At 49.5% G+C, this 20,679-nt stretch overlaps 6 protein-coding genes across 6 annotated transcripts; 4 read left to right on the forward strand and 2 right to left on the reverse strand.

Moving 5' to 3' along the window:
* Positions 1–1,743: 1,743 nt before the first annotated feature.
* Positions 1,744–3,971, reverse strand: CDV56_106814 (Hsp70 family protein; the record flags this gene model as incomplete). Its single annotated transcript, XM_026760433.1, has 4 exons — positions 1,744–3,527; positions 3,638–3,703; positions 3,761–3,872; positions 3,945–3,971. The coding sequence occupies 4 exons, from the start codon at positions 3,969–3,971 to the stop codon at positions 1,744–1,746; spliced, it is 1,989 nt and encodes a 662-aa protein (XP_026614620.1).
* A 1,963-nt stretch (positions 3,972–5,934) lies between these two features.
* On the forward strand, positions 5,935–8,314 carry CDV56_107033 (uncharacterized protein; the record flags this gene model as incomplete). Its single annotated transcript, XM_026760652.1, has 3 exons — positions 5,935–5,978; positions 6,156–6,629; positions 6,685–8,314. 3 exons carry the CDS (start codon positions 5,935–5,937, stop codon positions 8,312–8,314), a joined length of 2,148 nt encoding a protein of 715 aa, XP_026614621.1.
* A 1,106-nt stretch (positions 8,315–9,420) lies between these two features.
* CDV56_107200 (SKI complex RNA helicase subunit SKI2) lies at positions 9,421–13,589 on the forward strand (the record flags this gene model as incomplete). The annotated part of the gene is made up of 6 exons (XM_026760819.1): positions 9,421–9,650; positions 9,701–12,206; positions 12,266–12,545; positions 12,602–12,789; positions 12,853–13,032; positions 13,089–13,589. The coding sequence occupies 6 exons, from the start codon at positions 9,421–9,423 to the stop codon at positions 13,587–13,589; spliced, it is 3,885 nt and encodes a 1,294-aa protein (XP_026614622.1).
* Positions 13,590–14,236: 647 nt separating this feature from the next.
* On the forward strand, positions 14,237–17,871 carry CDV56_107426 (putative nonsense-mediated mRNA decay protein (Nmd5); the record flags this gene model as incomplete). The annotated part of the gene is made up of 8 exons (XM_026761045.1): positions 14,237–14,326; positions 14,405–14,483; positions 14,597–15,057; positions 15,127–15,311; positions 15,374–17,241; positions 17,291–17,469; positions 17,525–17,642; positions 17,705–17,871. The coding sequence occupies 8 exons, from the start codon at positions 14,237–14,239 to the stop codon at positions 17,869–17,871; spliced, it is 3,147 nt and encodes a 1,048-aa protein (XP_026614623.1).
* Positions 17,872–18,968: 1,097 nt separating this feature from the next.
* Positions 18,969–19,190, forward strand: CDV56_107626 (uncharacterized protein; the record flags this gene model as incomplete). The annotated part of the gene is made up of 1 exon (XM_026761245.1): positions 18,969–19,190. One exon carries the CDS (start codon positions 18,969–18,971, stop codon positions 19,188–19,190), a length of 222 nt encoding a protein of 73 aa, XP_026614624.1.
* Positions 19,191–19,510: 320 nt separating this feature from the next.
* vip1 (putative actin cytoskeleton protein (VIP1)) lies at positions 19,511–20,479 on the reverse strand (the record flags this gene model as incomplete). Its single annotated transcript, XM_026761268.1, has 3 exons — positions 19,511–20,141; positions 20,246–20,332; positions 20,397–20,479. The coding sequence occupies 3 exons, from the start codon at positions 20,477–20,479 to the stop codon at positions 19,511–19,513; spliced, it is 801 nt and encodes a 266-aa protein (XP_026614625.1).
* Positions 20,480–20,679: the final 200 nt, after the last annotated feature.

A 20,679-nucleotide genomic window follows, 5' to 3' on the forward strand; every position in this document is an offset into this window, starting at 1 on the left:
ATCCAGGCCTTGACAGTTGACACCATTCTTATAGAGATTGAGCTAATGTTGTCATTTACTGACGACATGATTAGATGATTGTGGTCGCGCCTTGGTTAACTTGGGCGCTCCCTATGGGTATTGGCTTTGGATATCAGCTAGACACTCCGTATTGGGTACGAATGGCCAAAGAGCACCTTATGACCACTAGGAACTCTGTCAAGTGTAAACGAATCCTATGCTGTTCAGTGGTGATCCACTCAAGTTCTGAATAAGTATAAACCCTTTACCCCCCTTTGCTTCCTCCCGTTTGGAATCTGGGGCCAGGAGTATGCAGTCCTCGAACAAAGTACAAAAATACTGCAAGCCGATAGTATTACTGAGAAATAAGGATTGAATAATGCATGAATGCATGCTGGAATGCTTCGACATTCCTCCTTGACCCTTCCTTGCCAAAACTCTATCGATGAATCAAATATCGGGTGGGATGCAAGGAATGCAACTAGTGTTGAGGGACCACTGACCGTCATTCATGACAATAATGGCACTTAGCACTTAGCAGTCAATTCATTAAGTCAATAATAATAAGAAATCCTATTATCAAATTGTAGACTCTATCTTGCTAGGTACTATCTAGGCTAGGTACTGAGGATGCTGCATTTCACCTTTTTTTTTTTTATAATCACATGACTGTCATGATTACCAATGTCTCCACAGACTAATTTGTACTAGTTTGTTTAGGGCATGAATTAATTCAACCAAGTTGGACAGTCCAGGATGCTGCCAAACAATTTCAAGGCTTTAAGACAATAATAATCAAAAGACTTAGATACTACTCTGTACTCACTAGGTGTCATCCATCAAGGTGTCATAGCTGACATCTTAGTTCCAATTGATAGCCATACCAATTAATTTACAGTTGACGTAGACCTTCCAGGGCAGTGTCAACATCAAGTTATAACCCACACTGGCAGATGTCCGACTCCCTAACACACAGTTTCAATCATGCCGAATGAGATTAATTCCATGCAAGCTCTGCTAACGCTCTTAGACACATTCCTTGTAAGGATAAGCACACTGAACGGTACTACGTCTCGCATGCTTGACCCATAGCTCAATTCCCTTCAAAAGACCATAGTAATCTACATCTTCCAGGCCTATACTCGAGGGTAAAGGATATCTACTTTCGGGTTGAGTATTCCTGAGATTACCCCATATCATGGCCATGAACCCTGCAAGTCCAAGAGGTCCACTTGCGATTCTTCCGCTAGCAAACAGTAGGCAAAGAACAGTGCTGACCTTTTCCCGAACCGAGATGTATCCAATGTAATAAAGCGACTTATTGAAGGTTCATCATTTAAATATTTGTGATATTCGAACAGAGAGGAGAATTTTCATATTGTATGCTCCTGATAGCCAAGCCCACCACATCCGTTTTGTGGTTCCCAGCCGTCATGTCATTAAGTTACACTTTAAGCAATCCTTGAAACCTTTGCAAAGGACTGCCTCCCATAGAAAAACGAAATCTCGAAGTATGCTCACCCGACCCAAGAGGTATGAAGGCAGAAAAGGAAATGTAAACACCCATACACCAAGAGGAAGAGTACATGAAAAGGGTAAAAAACATCAAAGCTATCAATATGTATACATGTCATACACGTGTTAAGACAGAGGTGAAGAGAGGAAGAGGTTGATGGAGAAACAATCGCAAAAGATCACCCATTGACTTTTGAATATGTCGCTCAAATATAATTGGTGGTACATTTAGGCCTTGTTCTCACCCTGCTGGCCCTGAGACTGCTGCTGCTGCTGCTCAGACTGAGCCTTGTGCATCTTGTCAAAGAGGGTCAAGCTGGCAGTCTGGAGCTCATCGGTCTTCTGCTTGAGCTCCTCAGCAGTGGCGGTACCCTCACCAGTCTGGTTCTTGGCAACGAACTCACGCAGAGTGACGATCTTCTCGCGGATCTGCTCGGCCTCGGCCTTGTCAAGACGGTCCTCGAACTCCTTGAGAGCCTTCTCGGTGTCGTTCAGAACACTGTCGGCACGGTTGGCAGCCTCGATGGCAGCCTTGCGCTCCTTGTCCTGCTCACCGTACTTCTCAGCATCCTCAACCATCGACTGAATCTCAGCGTCAGAGAGACCAGAGCCAGAGGCAATGGTGATGGACTGGTCCTTGCCAGTGGACTTGTCCTTGGCGGCAACGTGGACAATGGAATCGGCATCAATGTCGAAGGTGACCTCGATCTGGGGAACACCACGGTGGGCGGGAGGGATACCAACAAGCTGGAAGTTTCCAAGCAGCTTGTTGTCCTTGACAAGCTCACGCTCACCCTGGAACACCTTGATCTCGACAGCAGTCTGGAAATCAGCGGCGGTGGAGAAGGTCTGGGACTTCTTGGTGGGGATGGTAGTATTGCGGTTGATCAGACGAGTGAAGACACCACCCAGAGTCTCGATACCGAGGGACAGGGGAGTGACATCGAGCAGCAGAACATCAGTAACCTCACCAGCCAGGACGGCACCCTGGATGGCAGCACCGATGGCAACAGCCTCGTCAGGGTTAACAGACTTGGCGGGGTCACGACCGAACATGGACTTAACGGACTCGGCAACCTTGGGCATACGAGTCATACCACCAACCAGGATGATATCCTGAATGTCGCTGGCCTGAAGGTTGGCATCCTTGAGAGCCTTGCGGACGGGGTCAATGGTGCGGTTGATCAGGGGGTCGACGAGGGACTCAAGCTGAGAGCGAGTCATCTTGAGGTTGATGTGCTTAGCGCCGCTAGCATCGGCAGTGATGAAGGGCAGGTTGATCTCGGTCTGAAGGGAGGAAGAAAGCTCGATCTTAGCCTTCTCAGCGGCCTCACGAATACGCTGGATAGCCATGCGGTCGTTGGAGAGATCAAGGCCAGAGTCCTTCTTGAACTGCTGGACAATGTGGCGAACCAGGTGGATATCAAAGTCCTCACCACCAAGGTGGGTGTCACCGTTAGTGGACTTGACCTCGAACACACCCTTCTGGATCTCCAGAACGGAGATATCGAAAGTACCACCACCAAGATCATAGACGGCGACAACACGGTCGGCCTCCTTCTCCAGACCGTAGGCAAGGGCAGCAGCGGTAGGTTCGTTAACAACACGGAGAACGTTCAGACCAGCGATCTGACCAGCGTCCTTGGTAGCCTGACGCTGAGAGTCGTTGAAATAAGCGGGAACAGTGACGACAGCGTTCTTGACGGGCTTGCTGAGGTAGTTCTCAGCAGTCTCCTTCATCTTCTGGAGGACGAAACCACCAATCTGAGATGGCGAGTACTTCTGACCACGAGCCTCAACCCAGGCATCGCCGTTGGTGTGCTGAACGATCTTGTAGGGGACCTCCTTGATGTCACGCTGGACCTCGGGATCGGTGAACTTGCGACCGATGAGACGCTTGGTGGCAAACAAAGTGTTCTCAGGGTTGACAACGGCCTGACGCTTGGCAGCAATACCGACCAGACGCTCACCATCCTGGGCGAAAGCAACAACGGAGGGTGTTGTTCTGGCACCTTTTCATATAAAGTCAGCTAAACTGCCATACACCAGAATCGCGGCAGATGCTTCGGATTCGTGCATCCAGTCAAATGACAGCATAAAAAATTTTTTTAAAAAAACGTACCTTCTGCGTTCTCAATGATCTTGGGGGTCTTGCCCTCCATGATGGCGACGGCCGAGTTTGTGGTACCTGGGAAATGCTGTCAGATGGAAGGTCTCAAGAATGAATACTGCCACAATAACATACCCAGATCGATACCGATGACCTGGCCCTTAACCTTCTCACCCTCAGTGGAGTTCCATCTGCGGAAAGAGGCGCTGGGAACTCTGAAAGCAGGGGTGCGGACAGTACGCGGCAACTGAAAGAAAAAACCAAGGGTTAGTCTAGAGAATCGAGCTTGTGATGATTGTTTCGGAAGAGGACAACATACAGCGCGGACGAGACGAGAGGACATCATGGTGACTTGATTAAAAGGTATTTAAATAATACAGAAACTCAAAAAGAAGAAACTAGCGAGAGCTCCGGTCGATTCAATCGAAGGGAGTACGATATAGAGAAAGAGAGGTAGGGAGAGGTGACGGGAGGTTGAGAAGAGGAAAGGTGATAGATGAATTTTTTTATGTCCGGGGAAAAAGAGACTTGAAAAGGAAGAAGGGAGAAGGGCGAGGTAGTAGTAGAAATTGCACGGAGAGCTTCGGCCCGTCGTCGAAGTTGGTAGAATCATGGCAACATACCTGTCCACCCAATGATAGCCGAGTTACCCTTAGACCGCCTCCTACCCGGACCAATCACCAGCTGTGAGAGATGGCCCTCTAAAATTCTTGGTCCTAAGTCTCAAAGGTAAGGTACTGTACTGAGCCTGGTGACAGAGTCAAGGCAAAATGAGCAAGTCAATTGCTCTTGCATATCTTCACTTTCTCTTAATATTTGAATGTCCAATATGCTACATTATGCTGCATCTTCCTCTCAGTGTCCAAGTGTTATAGGAGAATGACTGGCCATGGGGGTTAATTGGACGGCATGAACGCAGAACCTGAGATATCATTTCAATGCTAATGTAGCTCCAGCCTATGCTTTGTTTTGCTTACAAGAAAAGTTTTATACCATCTACACGAAGAAACCTTGCAATGGCCCTAGCATAGATGATATCTGGATTGATCTGTGTAGTGATAAGATTCCTTGTATACCTTCACACAGCGGAAAAGGCAACAAGCATGAAGTAGACCTTAATATAGCTTCTCTGCTTAAGAGGACTATAGAGTACCATGCCAATATCAGCCCTACCGAATATCCGTCTCCTATACTAGTGGGACACAGCAAAAGTGCCGGAAACCGGCAGAGAAATCTGGTTATGTCTGGTAGAGGATGGAATCCTATAGTGCTGTGGCAAATCTGAAGTATCTTATTACGCCGGAGTCTCTTCCGAGGCCAGCATTATTATTGACAGCATGATCTACAACTTCTTAATGCTAAGTTCCAAGGAGACTTTCCCAACGAGTGCTATGAGCTTATGTGACTTGGAGATCTCACTAGCATTCCGCCTCCCGGTATGACAGACAAGATCCCCTCAAGAAACTGCAGATGGGCATACTCACGTGCTGATAACTGGAACAGACTGCTTTGATGTTCAAAAGATAGCTCTGTGGCTAAGTAGGCGCAAAATATGTCATTCTATAAATGAAAATTAGTTCCACTACAGCAAATGCATGATATGCGATCTTGGTGCTTTCCCTGCGTACAGAGAGAATCTGTTGTCCACGGGCCTGCGGGCAGATTACATAGAATTCATCAGGCTTTCCTCAACGTGCTGGATGCATCTACTACCCCTGGTATAGGCACTAGACCAGTCTAATTCCGGAGACTCGGCAGGATGATTTCGAGATGCAAATGGAATGGAAGATTGGCCAGCCCATTATTCGCTGAAGGTTCCCCCGGATTTGTCTGTGACAAGTCTTACGTCATCAGCTCTGGGCCAGTGATCACAACCCCCAGGCCTCGACCATCCCCAAGTCGTCACTCTCAGTCACACTACCACTGCTACCTTACTACCTTACCTTACCTATACCTCTTATCTATCTTACCCTAGCTAAATTTATGGTCGACGATGATCCAATACCTAGGTAGTCGCATTAGCAACAACAGCAATTATCTTCCGATTCTGGTCCCCAGCCCAGGAATTCATTAATTCAACAACTACCTACCTTGGGTTCGGGTGCTTGCTACTACCAGGTTGTAGGGTACCTCATCTCACGGGCAGAAGGCACCTTCGCAATTTGTCCATCGCCACTTACAACACTACCTACCTCTATCATATTCATCATCGTCATCTTCCTCGTCTCCTCTCTACAGTCCGCTCCGTAGCCGCGGCGTCTACCACAGTCCCGCTCCAACAATGTCATCGTGATCTTGACTGAACCATCATGACTACAGATTCTACTCTTTCGTTGGTCCACACCCGCCTCTAGTATTGGCTTGTTTCGACTTCACTTAACTAACACCGTCGGTCTAATTAGACATCACTCAACTGAGTCACTGATCCTTGCAACAAAACGCCGATTTTTCCCTTTCAAAATACCCAACTTGTCTGTCACTCTGCTTCACTGGCTTGTCGCATGAATGGGCCGCGCTAACAGTACCGTAGCCACCAACAACTTCGGAACTATATCAGTACCGCCGACCCGGACAGGATCTATTTAGTCGCTGACAGAGTGATATATTCCATCCACATTTCGTCCCAAAAGCGAGAGACAATAGCGGTCATACCGTTCGAGCCGAAATGCCTCACCGCGGGTTATGGTTGGATAGGTGTTGGGGGCTCCGACAATGGAGAGTGTGCCTTTGTACGGATTGCTAATGAGGCTGCGCGTGGCGATACACCTGTTTTTCAGTCCTCAGATGTTGATACTGCCTTACCCATCAACTTGGAACCTCCGACAAGGCTTTCCTCTCCTTGGCCGTCTCGAGGAGAGTCCGAGTCAACTCGCCAGGCTTCAAGGCCGCTTATGCCCGAGGTACAGTTGCACAAGTTTGGTGGCAGTATTGTGAACTCGGTGACTATTCACCGGTTGCCCGGTGCCGACAAGGGATTCGCCGATGAGGACATTATGGTCCTAAGGTATTTCCACCATGGAAAACTCCCGATCTGACAGTTGGTGCTGAATATGCCGTAGTAATAATGACAAGACTGTCACCATCTATTCCCTGACTCGGTCGAAAGTCCTCAAGGTCCTTCATCACCAAGCATGCATGAATTATGCTATTATGTCACCGGACTCCACTCTGCTTGCTGCGGTTGGAGATGAGACTCATGCATATTTCTACGACGTTACTTGTGATTTGGAGACAACGGTTCTGACAGAGAACGGTGAGAAGCTTCCCGCGTGGGATTGGGACCTCATCCGTTGCATAGAGATGGATATTGGCACACGCTTCGACGATGGCTGCTGTTTCACTGTTGCATTCTCTCCGTTCAGTCGATTGTGCGCTATCGGTTCACAGTCCGGAGTTATTACAGTGTTCGACGTGGCCACAGTTCGAAACCCGGCGGGCGAGCCAGACGGTAAGAATGCGATAATATGCAGTTTCAACTCCTCAAGACAGTGCTGTAACGGTGGTGCTGTGCGATGCATGGCTTTTGCACCTGAGCCTTGGGACCTCCTAGTGTGGCTTGAAGACAAAGGACGAGCCGGGGTTGCGGATGTTCGCCAGACTTTTATACGCAGACAGATTCTAAATCTAGATATGAACGACCCGGACTTGCAAGAAGTATATACGGAACCGGTACTGGATGACTCTGAAGAACTCGAATATGACCTTGACGGTCGGGTTCTCGCTGACTCTCGGCATGGAACGGATGCAACCCACCGGGCTATTCTCGATTCAATCGAGCGTGCTTCAAATGAGCGGGGAAATGGGGCGGATAATTCTCCTTTGCGTGAGAGCTTGATACAGGACCTCACACAGAGGGAGAGGCTGATTGTGGAATTTTTGAATACAGCACGTTGGACGTCCAGGTTAGAAGAAGGCCTGACTGAACGGCGAGCAAGGGTCAACGCCCAACCGCACCCTGTACCTCGCTCACATATCCAAGGCTCCACAGAAGGCACTCATCGGTCATCCCGTCCTACCTCGCCACCACACCGAAGTGACGCTCTTATTGATACGTTTCGGGAAAACTACCTTAGCCATACGAGAATTCCCAACCGGAACTTGAATGCAGGGCGCGACAACCCTGTGACTCTTCCACAGGAATATCCCGAGGGTAATAGAACAGTGATTGGAACAGGATCTAATGTTGGACCGCAGCCAAGTCTCACTCTGACCTGGACAGCTTCACCGTCAGAATTTCAGTCTGCCGCATTCCTTGATCGCTCGCATGCTGCAGACCCCAATGCCGATGGTCCGAGCAGCTCTAATAGTGAAGTAGGTTCGGAGAGTCGGGCTCATGAATCCCCAGCTCGCCCGTCTGCCACCATTGATCATTCTAGCGCTTCGCGACTGACGGCATCCGATAGTCGGCATGACTTGGGACGTCTGTCAACTTCGGAGTTGAGGACTAATGTCGCTGCAGAGCGTCTTCGAAGGCAACGACAAATTATCAACGAGGCGCAAAATAGAAACAATCAACGTGAACAACGATACCGGCAACAGCTCTTGGGCTTTGAACAGACACGCTCTCCTAGATGGATCAGGAGCGTCTTGAACGAGCTCCCAGACAGGGGTCTAGGGTCCGGAACTAGAGACCTGGAGTCAGGTAGCACGGCTGGATTGGGGTTCGGCGCTGACGGAAGGACACTGTGAGACCAGGCCTTTCTCTGTTCCAAGCTCAAGTAGGAAAACTGACTTGAACAGGTATATTGCCACAGTAGATGGCATTTTCGAATTCCAGATCAATACAGCTGACCGAAAGACATTCCCCATTATCTCCTATCGATGAGAGGAGCATTTTCAAAAACATGGGCTCTATCATCCACATCTGATGATTTACTATCTATATGGTGAGCTGGAAACAGCTCAACGATGCAATTCCTCGTCCTTTTCGTCATGATTCTTCTTCGTCTTCTTCGTCTTACTTCAAACTTTTGTTGATCTCCCTCTCGTCGTCCTGGCCTCGTTACATCTGAAGAGATAGGCTCCGTTGTGTCCATCCTTACGGAGCAGTATAGCGAACCGAGGAAAGCCCATCAATCAGCTTTGCCACAGGTTTCTTTTCTCATTTGGAGACATTCGTCCTTGCACACTGACTTGAGTATGCATGTGTATAAGCCCTTTAACTTTGCATGAATGGTTCAGTTGGCATACTGCACCTATGCATGGCGTTTACGGCGACTGTATATGGTCATTTTTGTATGCAGGAATAGCTGCTGGATATACGGTGTGGCAGAAAAGTCTGCTCAAGTCATCTGATACATAAATTACTACGATATGTGGAATAATAAACAGGACAGTAGAGACCTTGAAGGAGAGAGACACAAATCCCAACTGCTTGATAGTGATCAACAAGTAGCAGTATTAGACCAGGAAGGAGGATTACTACAGTCCCCACACGACGTCAGCGAAAGTTGTGTGTGGACTCGCTTTAAGTCTAGCGTTACTGCCATTCAACGCCGCCATTTGATGATACACCACCTGCTCGTACAGTTGCTTGCTTCTTATCTCCTCACTCATTTATGAATATTAGCTGCTTAGAGCCGTCTTCCTTGTGTCAATTATTTCCCCTCCCAGCATAAACCATTGTCAATAGTATTCACAGGTAGGCCACGTGACTGTGAATCTGGAGTGGAGGGTTGTTCCAACTATTCTGGGTTTCCAGATCGAACATCCCTCAACTCAAGAAACGCTGCGCTGAATCTCAGGGATACCAGGCGGATTTTTAGTCCTGACATCTCTCTGCACGGCTTCTCCCAATGGCGGAAACGTTGGCCTCAACCTTGGCCGGCCTGGACCTCGATTCCGCGAATTTAAGCGGGTCAGCTTTCGATGCTCAGCTTGCTGAAGAGGAAAATGGAACCTACAGACACCGTGGTCCTCGCCAGCGGCCACGACAGAGTGCCTCAGACCTCAAAGCTGAATTAGAGACAGAGTTTTTGACACCGTCACCACGATTCAGCACAGAATGGCTCAACCGCCTTCAAAAGTTTGTTTTGACAACCTACGCCTGGCTTGTATTACTAACGATGCTTGCAGGCGATGGGATGTCTCCACTGATTACACGGACCTCTACGAGGTTGCTCCCACCCAAACACGCACAATTGTTCGTTTTACCCGGGAAGGTCTGGAGGGTCGAGTCACTGGTTACCACGAAGTCACGGTCCCCGCTGCGGCGGCCAACGCCAAAAATTCGACGTCTCTCCTCCGCAGGCCCGCGGGTCGTGCTGACTTCGTGAGAGGCGCGGCAGGATTCTTTCCCTTTGCGCCGGGCGGACTCGATGGTGTCGAGGCTATTGCTGAAATGGAATCCGAAGCACAGGCTGCGGAACGCTCAAGAACTGGTGGCAAACAGTCCGGTCTCGACCGCATTATCAATTTTGGAGCCGAGGGTGGCCTTTTGGGGATTCCGCCGGGCTTTTCCCGCGGGTTGAAATTCGAGGCAGCTAAAACCAAGGAAGCAGCGGAGGGTGACGAGGAAGTTGAGCATGCCCTCCAGCAAGAAGAAAGCGATCTCCATGTGGAGCGAGATGAAGACGCCGCCTCGGATGTTGAAGGTGGGGTGAAGATTGACGAGGATGATGAATTGAGTGGCGAGGAGGAAGATATCGATTCTCTCCTCCCCGTCGAGTTCCCGGCCCTGGAGCCTCGGGCGCCATTGCTCGGCGGCGTCAAGCAAAGGCAGGGTGGCAGAGAGTGGGCTCACGTCGTGGACGTCAATAAACACATCCCTAATTTCCATGAACTCGTGCCCGACATGGCTCGGGAGTGGCCATTTGAGCTTGATACCTTCCAGAAGGAAGCAGTGTATCATCTCGAGAATGGCGATTCAGTCTTTGTCGCGGCTCATACATCAGCTGGTAAAACCGTCGTTGCAGAATACGCTATCGCTCTGGCCTCGAAGCATATGACCAAGGCGATTTACACATCTCCTATCAAAGCTCTGAGCAATCAAAAGTTCAGAGACTTCAGAACTGAGTTCGACGATGTTGGAATCCTCACCGGAGATGTTCAAATCAACCCGGAGGCCAGCTGCCTGATCATGACTACCGAGATCTTGCGGAGTATGCTCTACCGGGGCGCGGATCTGATCAGAGATGTTGAATTTGTGATCTTTGACGAAGTGCACTATGTGAATGATCTCGAACGAGGTGTTGTATGGGAGGAAGTCATCATCATGCTTCCGGAGCATGTTACTCTCATCCTGCTCTCCGCTACAGTTCCCAACACCTATGAATTTGCCTCCTGGATTGGTCGTACGAAGAAGAAGGATATCTACGTCATCTCCACCGCCAAACGTCCTGTTCCACTGGAGCACTATCTCTGGGCAGGCAAAGACAAGTACAAAATTGTCGACTCGAACAAGCGTTTTCTCGAGAGTGGCTGGAAAGAAGCAGACAACGTCATCTCCGGCAGAGATAAAATCAAAGCTCAAAAGGCCGCCGAAGCTCAAGCTCAGTCTCAAGCACAGCGCGGAGGACAGCAAGGCAGAGGACGTGGGCAACCTGCCGGTAGAGGGGCTCCTCGCGGAAACGCTCAGCGGGGCGGTGCTCCTCGCGGCAGAGGCCAGCCAGCGAACAGGGGTACTGGCAATATCGCTCGTACAGGACGAGGTGGAGGACGAACAACGGCTGCTCAGGACAAGACAATCTGGGTACAGCTCGTGGGGCACCTTCGAAAAGAGAACTTGCTTCCGGGCTGTATCTTTGTTTTCTCGAAAAAGAGGTGTGAAGAGAATGCCGACTCACTCTCCAATCAAGATTTCTGCAATTCTTCCGAGAAGAGTTTGATTCACATGTTTATCGAAAAGTCCCTGACCCGACTCAAGCCAGAAGACAGAACGCTGCCACAAATTCTTCGACTGCGAGAGCTGCTAAGCAGAGGTATCGCTGTTCACCATGGTGGTCTTCTGCCAATCATGAAAGAAATTGTGGAAATTTTGTTCGCAAAATCGTTGGTCAAGATTCTTTTCGCTACGGAGACGTTTGCAATGGGTCTCAATCTGCCCACGCGGACGGTCGTTTTCTCCGGATTCCGAAAGCACGACGGTAGGGGCTTTAGAGATCTCTTGCCAGGAGAGTATACTCAGATGGCAGGACGTGCTGGACGGAGAGGTCTTGACACTGTTGGATACGTCATCATAGTGAACGCCGGTAGAGACGAGGCACCTCCTGCTGGTGCTTTGAGGAAGATGATCCTTGGTGACCCGACAAAACTCCGGTCTCAGTTCAGACTCACTTACAACATGATTTTGAACCTCTTGCGTGTGGAAGCTCTGAAGATTGAGGAGATGATCAAGCGAAGCTTCAGTGAAAATGCCACTCAGGCTTTGCTGCCGGAGCATGAGAAACAGGTCCAGCTTTCTGAAGCAAGTCTGGCGAAGATCAAACGAGAACCTTGCGATATCTGCGACATTGACCTGGTGGCCTGCCATGATGCAGCTATCGAGTATGAGAAGCTGACGAGCGAGCTTCACGTTGGTCTACTTGCCTCTCCTGTCGGAAAGCGTCTCTTCATGCCAAAGCGGCTTGTTGTTTATCGAAAGGTTAGTCGGACGGTGGATGTTATTACCTTCTATTCTCGCATTGACTGAACCTTTCATAGGATGGTTTCCGAACTGCAGGTATCATTGTTAGAGAAGGTGTTGGAGGGGGTGCTACTCCTAGCATACAGGTCCTTGAGATCGGCAAATTGAGCCACAGACGCCATCCAAGCGACATTTTGCCCTTCCTTCCAAGATTCCGACATTTGTTACAACCTCTGCCGACTCGTGCTGCCGACATGACGCTGAAAGTTTGCAAGATTCCTCTTTCAGACCTAGAGTGTGTTACCAACACGATGGTGAAACTGGGTGGTCCAACATGGTACCTGAATATCAAGAAAGGTTGGGTTTGAATTTTGTGTCCATCACTGTAGCAGAAGCTAACTGGAAACACACAGAGGCAATTAAATTCGCGGACAAGGAGCTTTCGAAACTTTGCGCTTCCTGGACAAGCCCTGTCTGGGATGAGATGGACTGGGCTCGGATCAAAGAGCTACAAGTGCGAGACATACTAGAAAAACGGCAAGCACAGGCAGCTATCGCTCAATCTTGCCGCTGCTTACAGTGCCCGTCTTTCCTGAAGCATGTGAGTTGCTATCGCTTGTATAACCGATATTTCGTAAACTACATTGATACTGACTTTGAGCAGTTTGAGATGCAACACGATGAATGGCAGGTGAAGGAGAATATCACCCAGCTAAAACAGCTCATGTCGGACCAAAACCTGCAACTTCTACCGGACTACGAGCAGCGCATCCAAGTGCTAAGAGATCTGGGGTTCATTGATGAGCAATCTCGGGTTCAACTGAAGGGCAAAGTGGCATGTGAGGTGAGTCATCCAATCTTCCGTCAGGCTAGATGTGTAGAGCTAATATTTATGGACAGATTCACTCGGCTGATGAACTGGTACTGACGGAGTTGATTCTCGAGAACGTCCTGGCCGAATACGAGCCTGAGGAGATTGTTGCGCTCTTGTCCGCATTTGTCTTCCAGGAGAAGACAGAGAACGTTCCTACATTGACCCCTCGTTTGGAAAAGGGCAAGGAGTCGATTATTCGGATCTCGGAGAAGGTGAACGACCTCCAAATCCAATACCAGGTCATTCAGTCTAGCGAGGACAGCAACGACTTCGCCAGCCAGCCCCGCTTTGGTCTGGCAGAGGTAGTCTACGAATGGGCCAAGGGCATGTCCTTCAATCGCATCACAGACTTGACGGATGTGATGGAAGGTACCATTGTTCGGACGATCACTCGACTAGATGAGACCTGTCGCGAAGTGAAGAACGCGGCCAAGCTGGTTGGAGATCCGACGTTATACACGAAGATGCAACAGGCGCAGGAGCTGATCAAGCGCGATGTCATCTTTGCGGCGTCTTTGTACATGTAGCATACTTAAGAAGGGATCATCGTCCTTGCTTCTCCTCGTCAGAACGAGTTGCATCATATTGATAAGCAGATATATCTCAACGAGATGATAACCACGGAAGGATGAAAACAACCACAGATATTCTGATAGACTTGATTAGTGAGAGCATAGAACAGCCACGCACCCAGCCTGCTCCATACAATAAGAATCTTTCATATTTTGAAATTTAGGGAAATGTGAAGCATTAGTAGTCCAGTACCTAATTCGGGAGAAAATTCTCTGACCGCGCGAGGCGGCGAGCATTCTGATTAGCTGCGATTGCGATAGGCGCGGGGCGGGCACAAAATTCATGAAAAGCAAACCCAACTTTAACCACTGAATGTTTTCTTCTTGTGGCCCAGTCCTAGTAGTCTGTGCTTTGCTCTGCGCTGCTTTTTTTTCTGTGATTGTTAATACTAGACTAACTGCTGGGAAATAATCTGCACCCTATCCTTCTCCTCTACCACTATCTATTATCCGCTACTTATCTCCTTTCCCTCTCCTCCCCTCTCCTCCTCTCCTCTCCTCCTCTCTCCCCCATCTTCCTTTCGGGATCACCACCTCGTGACGGGGTTTCTTCTATTCGGAGTTTTTGAGTTTTGTTTCCAGGGGTCTGTTGTTGGTGCGAAATGGATGTTGCAGCTCTCCGAGACCGCATCCAGTCTACTCTCGACGCAAATGCGGATAATCGACGCCAAGCTGAATTGGATTTAAAATATGTATGTGTGGAGAGGACTCTGGAATGAGGCTCGACATTGAATCTCCTCCACATTAATCTAACACTGGTGATCATCTAGGCTGAGACACAACCCGGCTTCATAAATGCGCTTCTGGATATTTTGCAGGGGGAGCAGAACAATGCTGTTCAACTTTCGGGTAGGTTGACCCCGCTGGACTCCGAGAATTTTTTTTTTTTTCGGGCCCCTTGAAGATCGATCGAATATCGAGCTTTTCTCTGAACATAACTTATGATGAATAATTCCTTGCAGCTGGTGTCTACCTGAAGAACAGAATCAATCGCGGATGGTCGCCCGTCGAAGACAGCCCCCTGCGCGCACCGATTCCAGAGGCTGAAAAGCCCGGCTTCCGAGAGAGGCTGATCCCAGCGCTCGCATCGACACCTCCCAATGTCCGCGCACAGCTTGTTCCCCTCCTCCAAAAGATCCTTCAGCATGATTTCCCTGAGCAGTGGCCGGGTTTTCTCGATATTACCCTTCAGTTGCTGGGCACCAACGATGCGAACTCCGTCTACGCTGGTCTACAATGTCTGCTCGCCATCTGCCGTGTTTACAGGTTCAAGGCTGGAGAGAAGAGGGAGGAATTCGACAAGATTGTCGAGCACTCATTTCCTCAGCTCCTGAACATTGGCTTGAAATTGGTCGACGAGGAAAGCCTAGAGGCAGCTGAAATGCTCCGGATTGTTGTCAAGTCATACAAACATGCTATTTATGTGGGTGGTCCGGAAATCAGACGCAATTGCTGCGGGAAAGGAGGAAGGGCTGACTGTTGGTTATCATAGTTCGAGCTTTCGCCTCATCTTCAAACCCACCAAGCGACTGTCGACTGGTGCACACTCTTCCTGAGAATCATTGCCAAGGAGCCTCCTGCCAATTCCATGATGGAATCCAAGGAAGAGAGGGAACTCAATCATTGGTGGAAGTGCAAGAAATGGTCGTATGCCAACTTGAACCGTCTGTTCATCAGGTGAGTGGATGTTTCTTCCGTTTTTGTTTGACGGCGAACAATTTATTTACAGGCATCCCTAGATACGGAAATCCCACCACAATGACCAAGTCCAGCAGCCCAGATTACTCCCAATACGCGAAGACGTTCATCAGCACTTTTGCTCCGGAGATTCTCAAGGGATATTTGCAGGAGATTGACAAGTGGGTGTCGAAGGGACAATGGCTCAGCAACCCTGCTCTTGCCTACACCTTGATCTTCCTGGAAGAGTGTGTCAAGCCTAAGGCGATGTGGGAGCACCTGAAGCCGCACATGGACAACTTGATCGCTCACTTCATATTTCCGATCATGTGCCAGTCGGACGAGGATATTGAGCTTTTCGAAACCGACCCCTCGGAATATCTCCACCGGAAGTTGAACTTTTACGAAGAAGTTTCGGCGCCGGATGTTGCGGCTACGAATTTCTTGGTCGCTCTTACGAAGAACCGGAAGAAGCAGACTTTCTCGATCCTTACGTTCGTCAACAGCGTCGTTAGCAAGTATGAATCTGCTCCGGACGATCAGAAGCTGCCCCGAGAGAAGGAAGGTGCTCTTCGCATGATCGGCTCACTGGCCTCTGTCATTTTGGGCAAGAAGAGTCCCATCGCCAACCAGGTCGAATACTTCTTCGTTCGTCACGTTTTCCCCGAATTCCGCAGTCCTCATGGCTTCCTCAGAGCTCGTGCCTGCGACACTCTGGAGAAATTCGAGCAGCTCGATTTCCAGGACCCCAATAACCTCATGGTCATCTACCGGAATATCTTGGAATCGATGACCGATCCTGAACTGCCTGTCCGAGTGGAGGCCGCTCTTGCTCTGCAGCCCCTCATTCGTCATGACATTATCAGAACGTCGATGCAGCAAAACATTCCCCAGATTATGCAGCAGCTGCTCAAGCTCGCCAACGAGGTTGACGTGGACGCTCTCGCCAATGTCATGGAGGACTTTGTCGAGGTCTTTTCGGCCGAACTGACGCCGTTTGCTGTGGCTCTCAGCGAACAACTCCGTGATACGTACATGCGTATTGTTGGCGAATTGCTGGAACGAAACGCTGCTAAGGGCGAAGAAGACACATATGGAGACTTTTTGGACGATAAGAGCATCACTGCTTTGGGTGTTCTGCAGACCATCGGAACGCTCATATTGACTCTCGAGAGCACCCCTGATGTGCTCCTGCATCTTGAGACGATTCTCATGCCTGTTATCAGCATCACGCTTGAAAACAAGCTTTACGACCTCTACAACGAGGTCTTTGAGATCATCGACAGCTGCACCTTCGCCTCAAAATCCATCTCACCTACCATGTGGCAGGCTTTTGAGCTTATTCACAAGACCTTCAAAGCAGGTGCCGAGTTGTATCTGGAAGATATGCTGCCTGCCCTTGACAACTACGTCGCCTATGGCTCAGAAATGCTGGTTCAGAACCCTGCATACCTTGCGGCCGTCGTTAGCATGGTCGAGGATATCTTCAGGGACGAGAAAGTCGGCGGTGTCGACCGGATATGCGGGTGCAAACTCGCGGAGACCGTGATGCTGAATCTGCGCGGCTACATTGACCAGTACATCCCCCTCTTCATTGAGCTCCCAATGCGCGTCATCGATGCTGGGGAGGCTAGGACGAAGTCCTACCGTCTTCACTTGATGGAGATGGTCATCAACGCCATCTACTACAACCCTGTCCTCAGTCTGCAAGTTCTGGAATCCAAGGGCTGGACGAACAAGTTCTTCAGCACGTGGTTCTCCCACATTGACAACTTCAGACGTGTTCACGACAAGAAGCTGTCGATTGCAGCGATCAGCTCTCTGCTCACTCTGAAGGCTGGAGACGTTCCTGCCAGTGTGCAGCAGGGTTGGCCTAGACTCCTTCAGGGAGTCACCAGACTCTTCCAGACCCTACCTGCAGCAATCAAGAGTAAGTGCCCGACTCCTTTTACCGCCGAATCTTACTAAGCTTTTAAAAGATCGCGAGGACGCCACGAAAGAGTCCGACTTCACATACGACGACGAAGGTGAAGAGGATGACGAGGAGAATGACTGGGATGGCGAGGTCGAATGGACCGAAGGGGATGAGCTTGAGGGGGCAGTCGAGGGTGACGTTCCTGACGAGAGTGCCGCCTACCTCGATTTCCTGAACCAGGAGGTGAGTCACATCATCATTTTAGTCTGGAGAACATCACACTAACCGTATTTCCCAGGCGCAAAAGTTCGGCTCCTTTGCTGACGACGACGATGACGAGCTGGATGAGGAGAGTTTGCTTGAGACACCACTGGACAAGATTGAGCCGTACGGCATGTTCAAGCATGTGTTCATGAGTAAGTTGTCTTCCCCGGATGTAGTTCGGTGCGCTTTGGCTAAATTCGGACCCCCCTACTAGGCCTTCAACAGGAACAACCGCAACTTTATGAGAATCTCACGAAGGTTTTGAGCCCGGAGGAACAGCAGATCATTCAGGCTGTCTTCCATGAGGCTGATGCCAAGGCCATGGCAGCAGCTAACGCGGAAGCTGCTGCTGCTGGAGTTCAGGCTAACGGCACCCAATGAGACATGATTTGCAGCAGAATCAAAAGCAAAAAATAGAGAAGAAGAGATGTTCGGCCCGTCGACGAAATGAACCAGTCGACATTCGCTGAATCTTCCACATTGATGATATAAGAACATGCTATGGCAGTCTGGATGACTGTTTTGTCTACAGCTCTTGGGCTTTGGCTGTTTTCAAGCAGGCGCCTGGATTGAATACGGCTCTCACGCCGCATATGCTCGTTATTCCTCGCCCCATTTTTTTGTCATTTAGACCGTTTTCCTTTTCTTTGTCTGAATGCTGTCATGGCCGTCTTGGTTCGTCTATAATTGTCACCATGATCTCTCTACACAAAAGTCCCACCATTGTGATTTGACTCGATTTTTCCCTGCATACATGTACTGCACAGAATCAGATTCCCCCCGTTAATCCTGGCACTTGGCTTAGGTTCATGTTATACTTTGACATGAGCAAAATGAGATGCATTCTACGATGAGAGAAGAAAGAAGCTCCAAATATTTTCCACTCTTTATTGGCTGATGCACTGACTCCACGGACACAAACAATCGTATGAGTCACGTGACTTAGGTAGGTGCAAACAGCACAAACGAATGGGGCCTATGACGCCATATCTGAATCATGCCTGCTACAATAGAGAGATATACAGAGTCAAGTAGTCAACAATGCATCCAGGATTGATAGGGCCGTAGTTGCCTCGTCAAATTGTTTCAAATTTCAGACACGGATCAAAGGCTGCATATCATTGCATTGCTGTTTCTATGTGTTTTATGTACGAAGTACTAGCAGAAGGACCGACTACCTATGATAACAGTGGACCCCATCCCAAGACGTCATGATGATGAATTCCAACAAGGCGACCCTGTTTGCAATGACACAGTCTACAGCTCTTCATAGCGCCTTAGCGCAAGTCGTCTACACTTAAAAACCTAAGTAGGTATCTCGAAAGACATCCCTCACATCATTATCAAACCATCCACTCCATTGCCATCTGATACCATTGACACAAATACTCCATCCAATACCTCCACACAACCTGGTAAGTAAGCCCTCTGCACCGCCCGTGAAGCATAGAATTTGACTGATAAACCCCCAGAGCAAAATGTCCGCACAAAACTCCGGCCGTCAGTCCCCTCCCCCTGAAACCCAGACCGGCGCCCAGCAGCAAGAACCCCCCTCCGCGGGAAAGACTCAGCCCGAGCTTCGCGGGGACCCGCAGCATTCGCAGCGCGAGTCGGATGAGACGAAGGAGTCGAAGCTGGAGAGTAACCCCAAGCATCCGCTTGAGGATATTGAGTCGGCCAAGTACTCGAAGGTACATTGATGGCGCGGAAAGGGATTTGCATGATGTATTTTTAGACTCTATTTGATGTGTGAATGATTTTTTTTTACAGTTCACTGAATGACTATTTCCCTCTTGAGAGAGGAGTTGTTTGATTGTGTGGATGATAAAAGAGTTTTTTTTCAGGATATGATAAGTACAAAAAGGAGGTGGTAGTGAGCGCAATTAAAAGCTCTTCTGATGAATTACTTGTCATGAATTGCCTTGAAAGAACCAGATGTTGGGGAATTCAATAAGAACAAACAATCAGCCTGCGAACAATACAGAAATAATCAGATATTGCTTAATCGCCAAGTCCCCAATCACGCCTTGGGCTCAGCGGGGGGTGCAGCACCCGCCGGTTGCGACGTCGGCGCAGTGCTAGGAGCAACGTCGGCTGCCTCCGCACCAGCCGCAGCCGGAGCATCCTCGTGTGTCTGCTTTCCGCCCTGCAAGTCTGCGAGTCTGCGGGCCTCGTTGTGGATGTCGCGCACCTGCTTGTCGGTCTGCACGTAGAATTCGCGGAGCTTCCTGCCAGATGGGGTATCCAAAGCCTTCTCGAAGTACGAGTGGAGACCGCGCCAGCCACTGGCCGCCTTGTCGGTGATCTTGTAGTTTTCGTCGAGCCCCTTGGCACGATTGGTGGCATGGTACTTCTGGTCGAAGTTGGTCAGGGCCGATGTGAAGCGGGAGGAGAAGCCGTGCTTCTTGTCCAGGGCAATGGCCTTCTGGATGGCGTTGTCGCTGATCACGTAGCCGTGCGCAAGGTACTCTGCGACAATTCGGGACTTGGGCTTGTCCTCTTGCTCGAGGTCCTGGCTGTTCTCGTCCTTGGCCTCCCCGGCGCTGGCAGCATGGTCTCCGGCGATCTCGTCAATGGTGTGAGCGGCGGTGACATGCACTGTGGAGGGACCCAATTGGGTTTGGTCCAGGAGCAAGGCAGTCTTTGCTGCTCTATAAGATCGTTAGTTCAATTTCCAGTTCCATTTTCGAAGAATAGAAAAAGGTGTATGGCGTGACCAAGTTTCGATGGCGTGGGCAGTGCGGGGTAGGCTTACGCTTCTTTCTCGAACGTCACCGTTGCGGACTTGGTCGCATCCTTCTCACCAGAAACTGGAGTCACAGAGATCGAAGTGATCTTTCCACTATTAGTAGATGGGGAATATTAGCAATCCCTATTCAAGAGGTAATGGTGAACGACTGTCATACCAGAAGCTGAAGAAGTCATTGACCTCCTTATCAGTGGTTGCGGATGAGATTCCCGAGACATGGACAGTGCTGCGTTCCGACATTATGATTGAGTGGTGGTTCGAGATGGATTTGAAAGTATGTGCTTGCCTAGATGAATAAATTCGCAATATTTTTGAAAAACCTGGAGGATGATCGAGTGTGAACAGATACAGGACAACAACAGGTGTATTTATTCTGGCGTGCAGCCTAGTCCATGATTGCGCCACATATGACGTTGCGAGGGGTCGACTGCACCGCCACG

Source organism: Aspergillus thermomutatus, assembly GCF_002237265.1.
Source record: "Aspergillus thermomutatus strain HMR AF 39 chromosome Unknown NODE_89, whole genome shotgun sequence".
Taxonomy (NCBI): Eukaryota; Fungi; Ascomycota; class Eurotiomycetes; order Eurotiales; family Aspergillaceae; genus Aspergillus; species Aspergillus thermomutatus.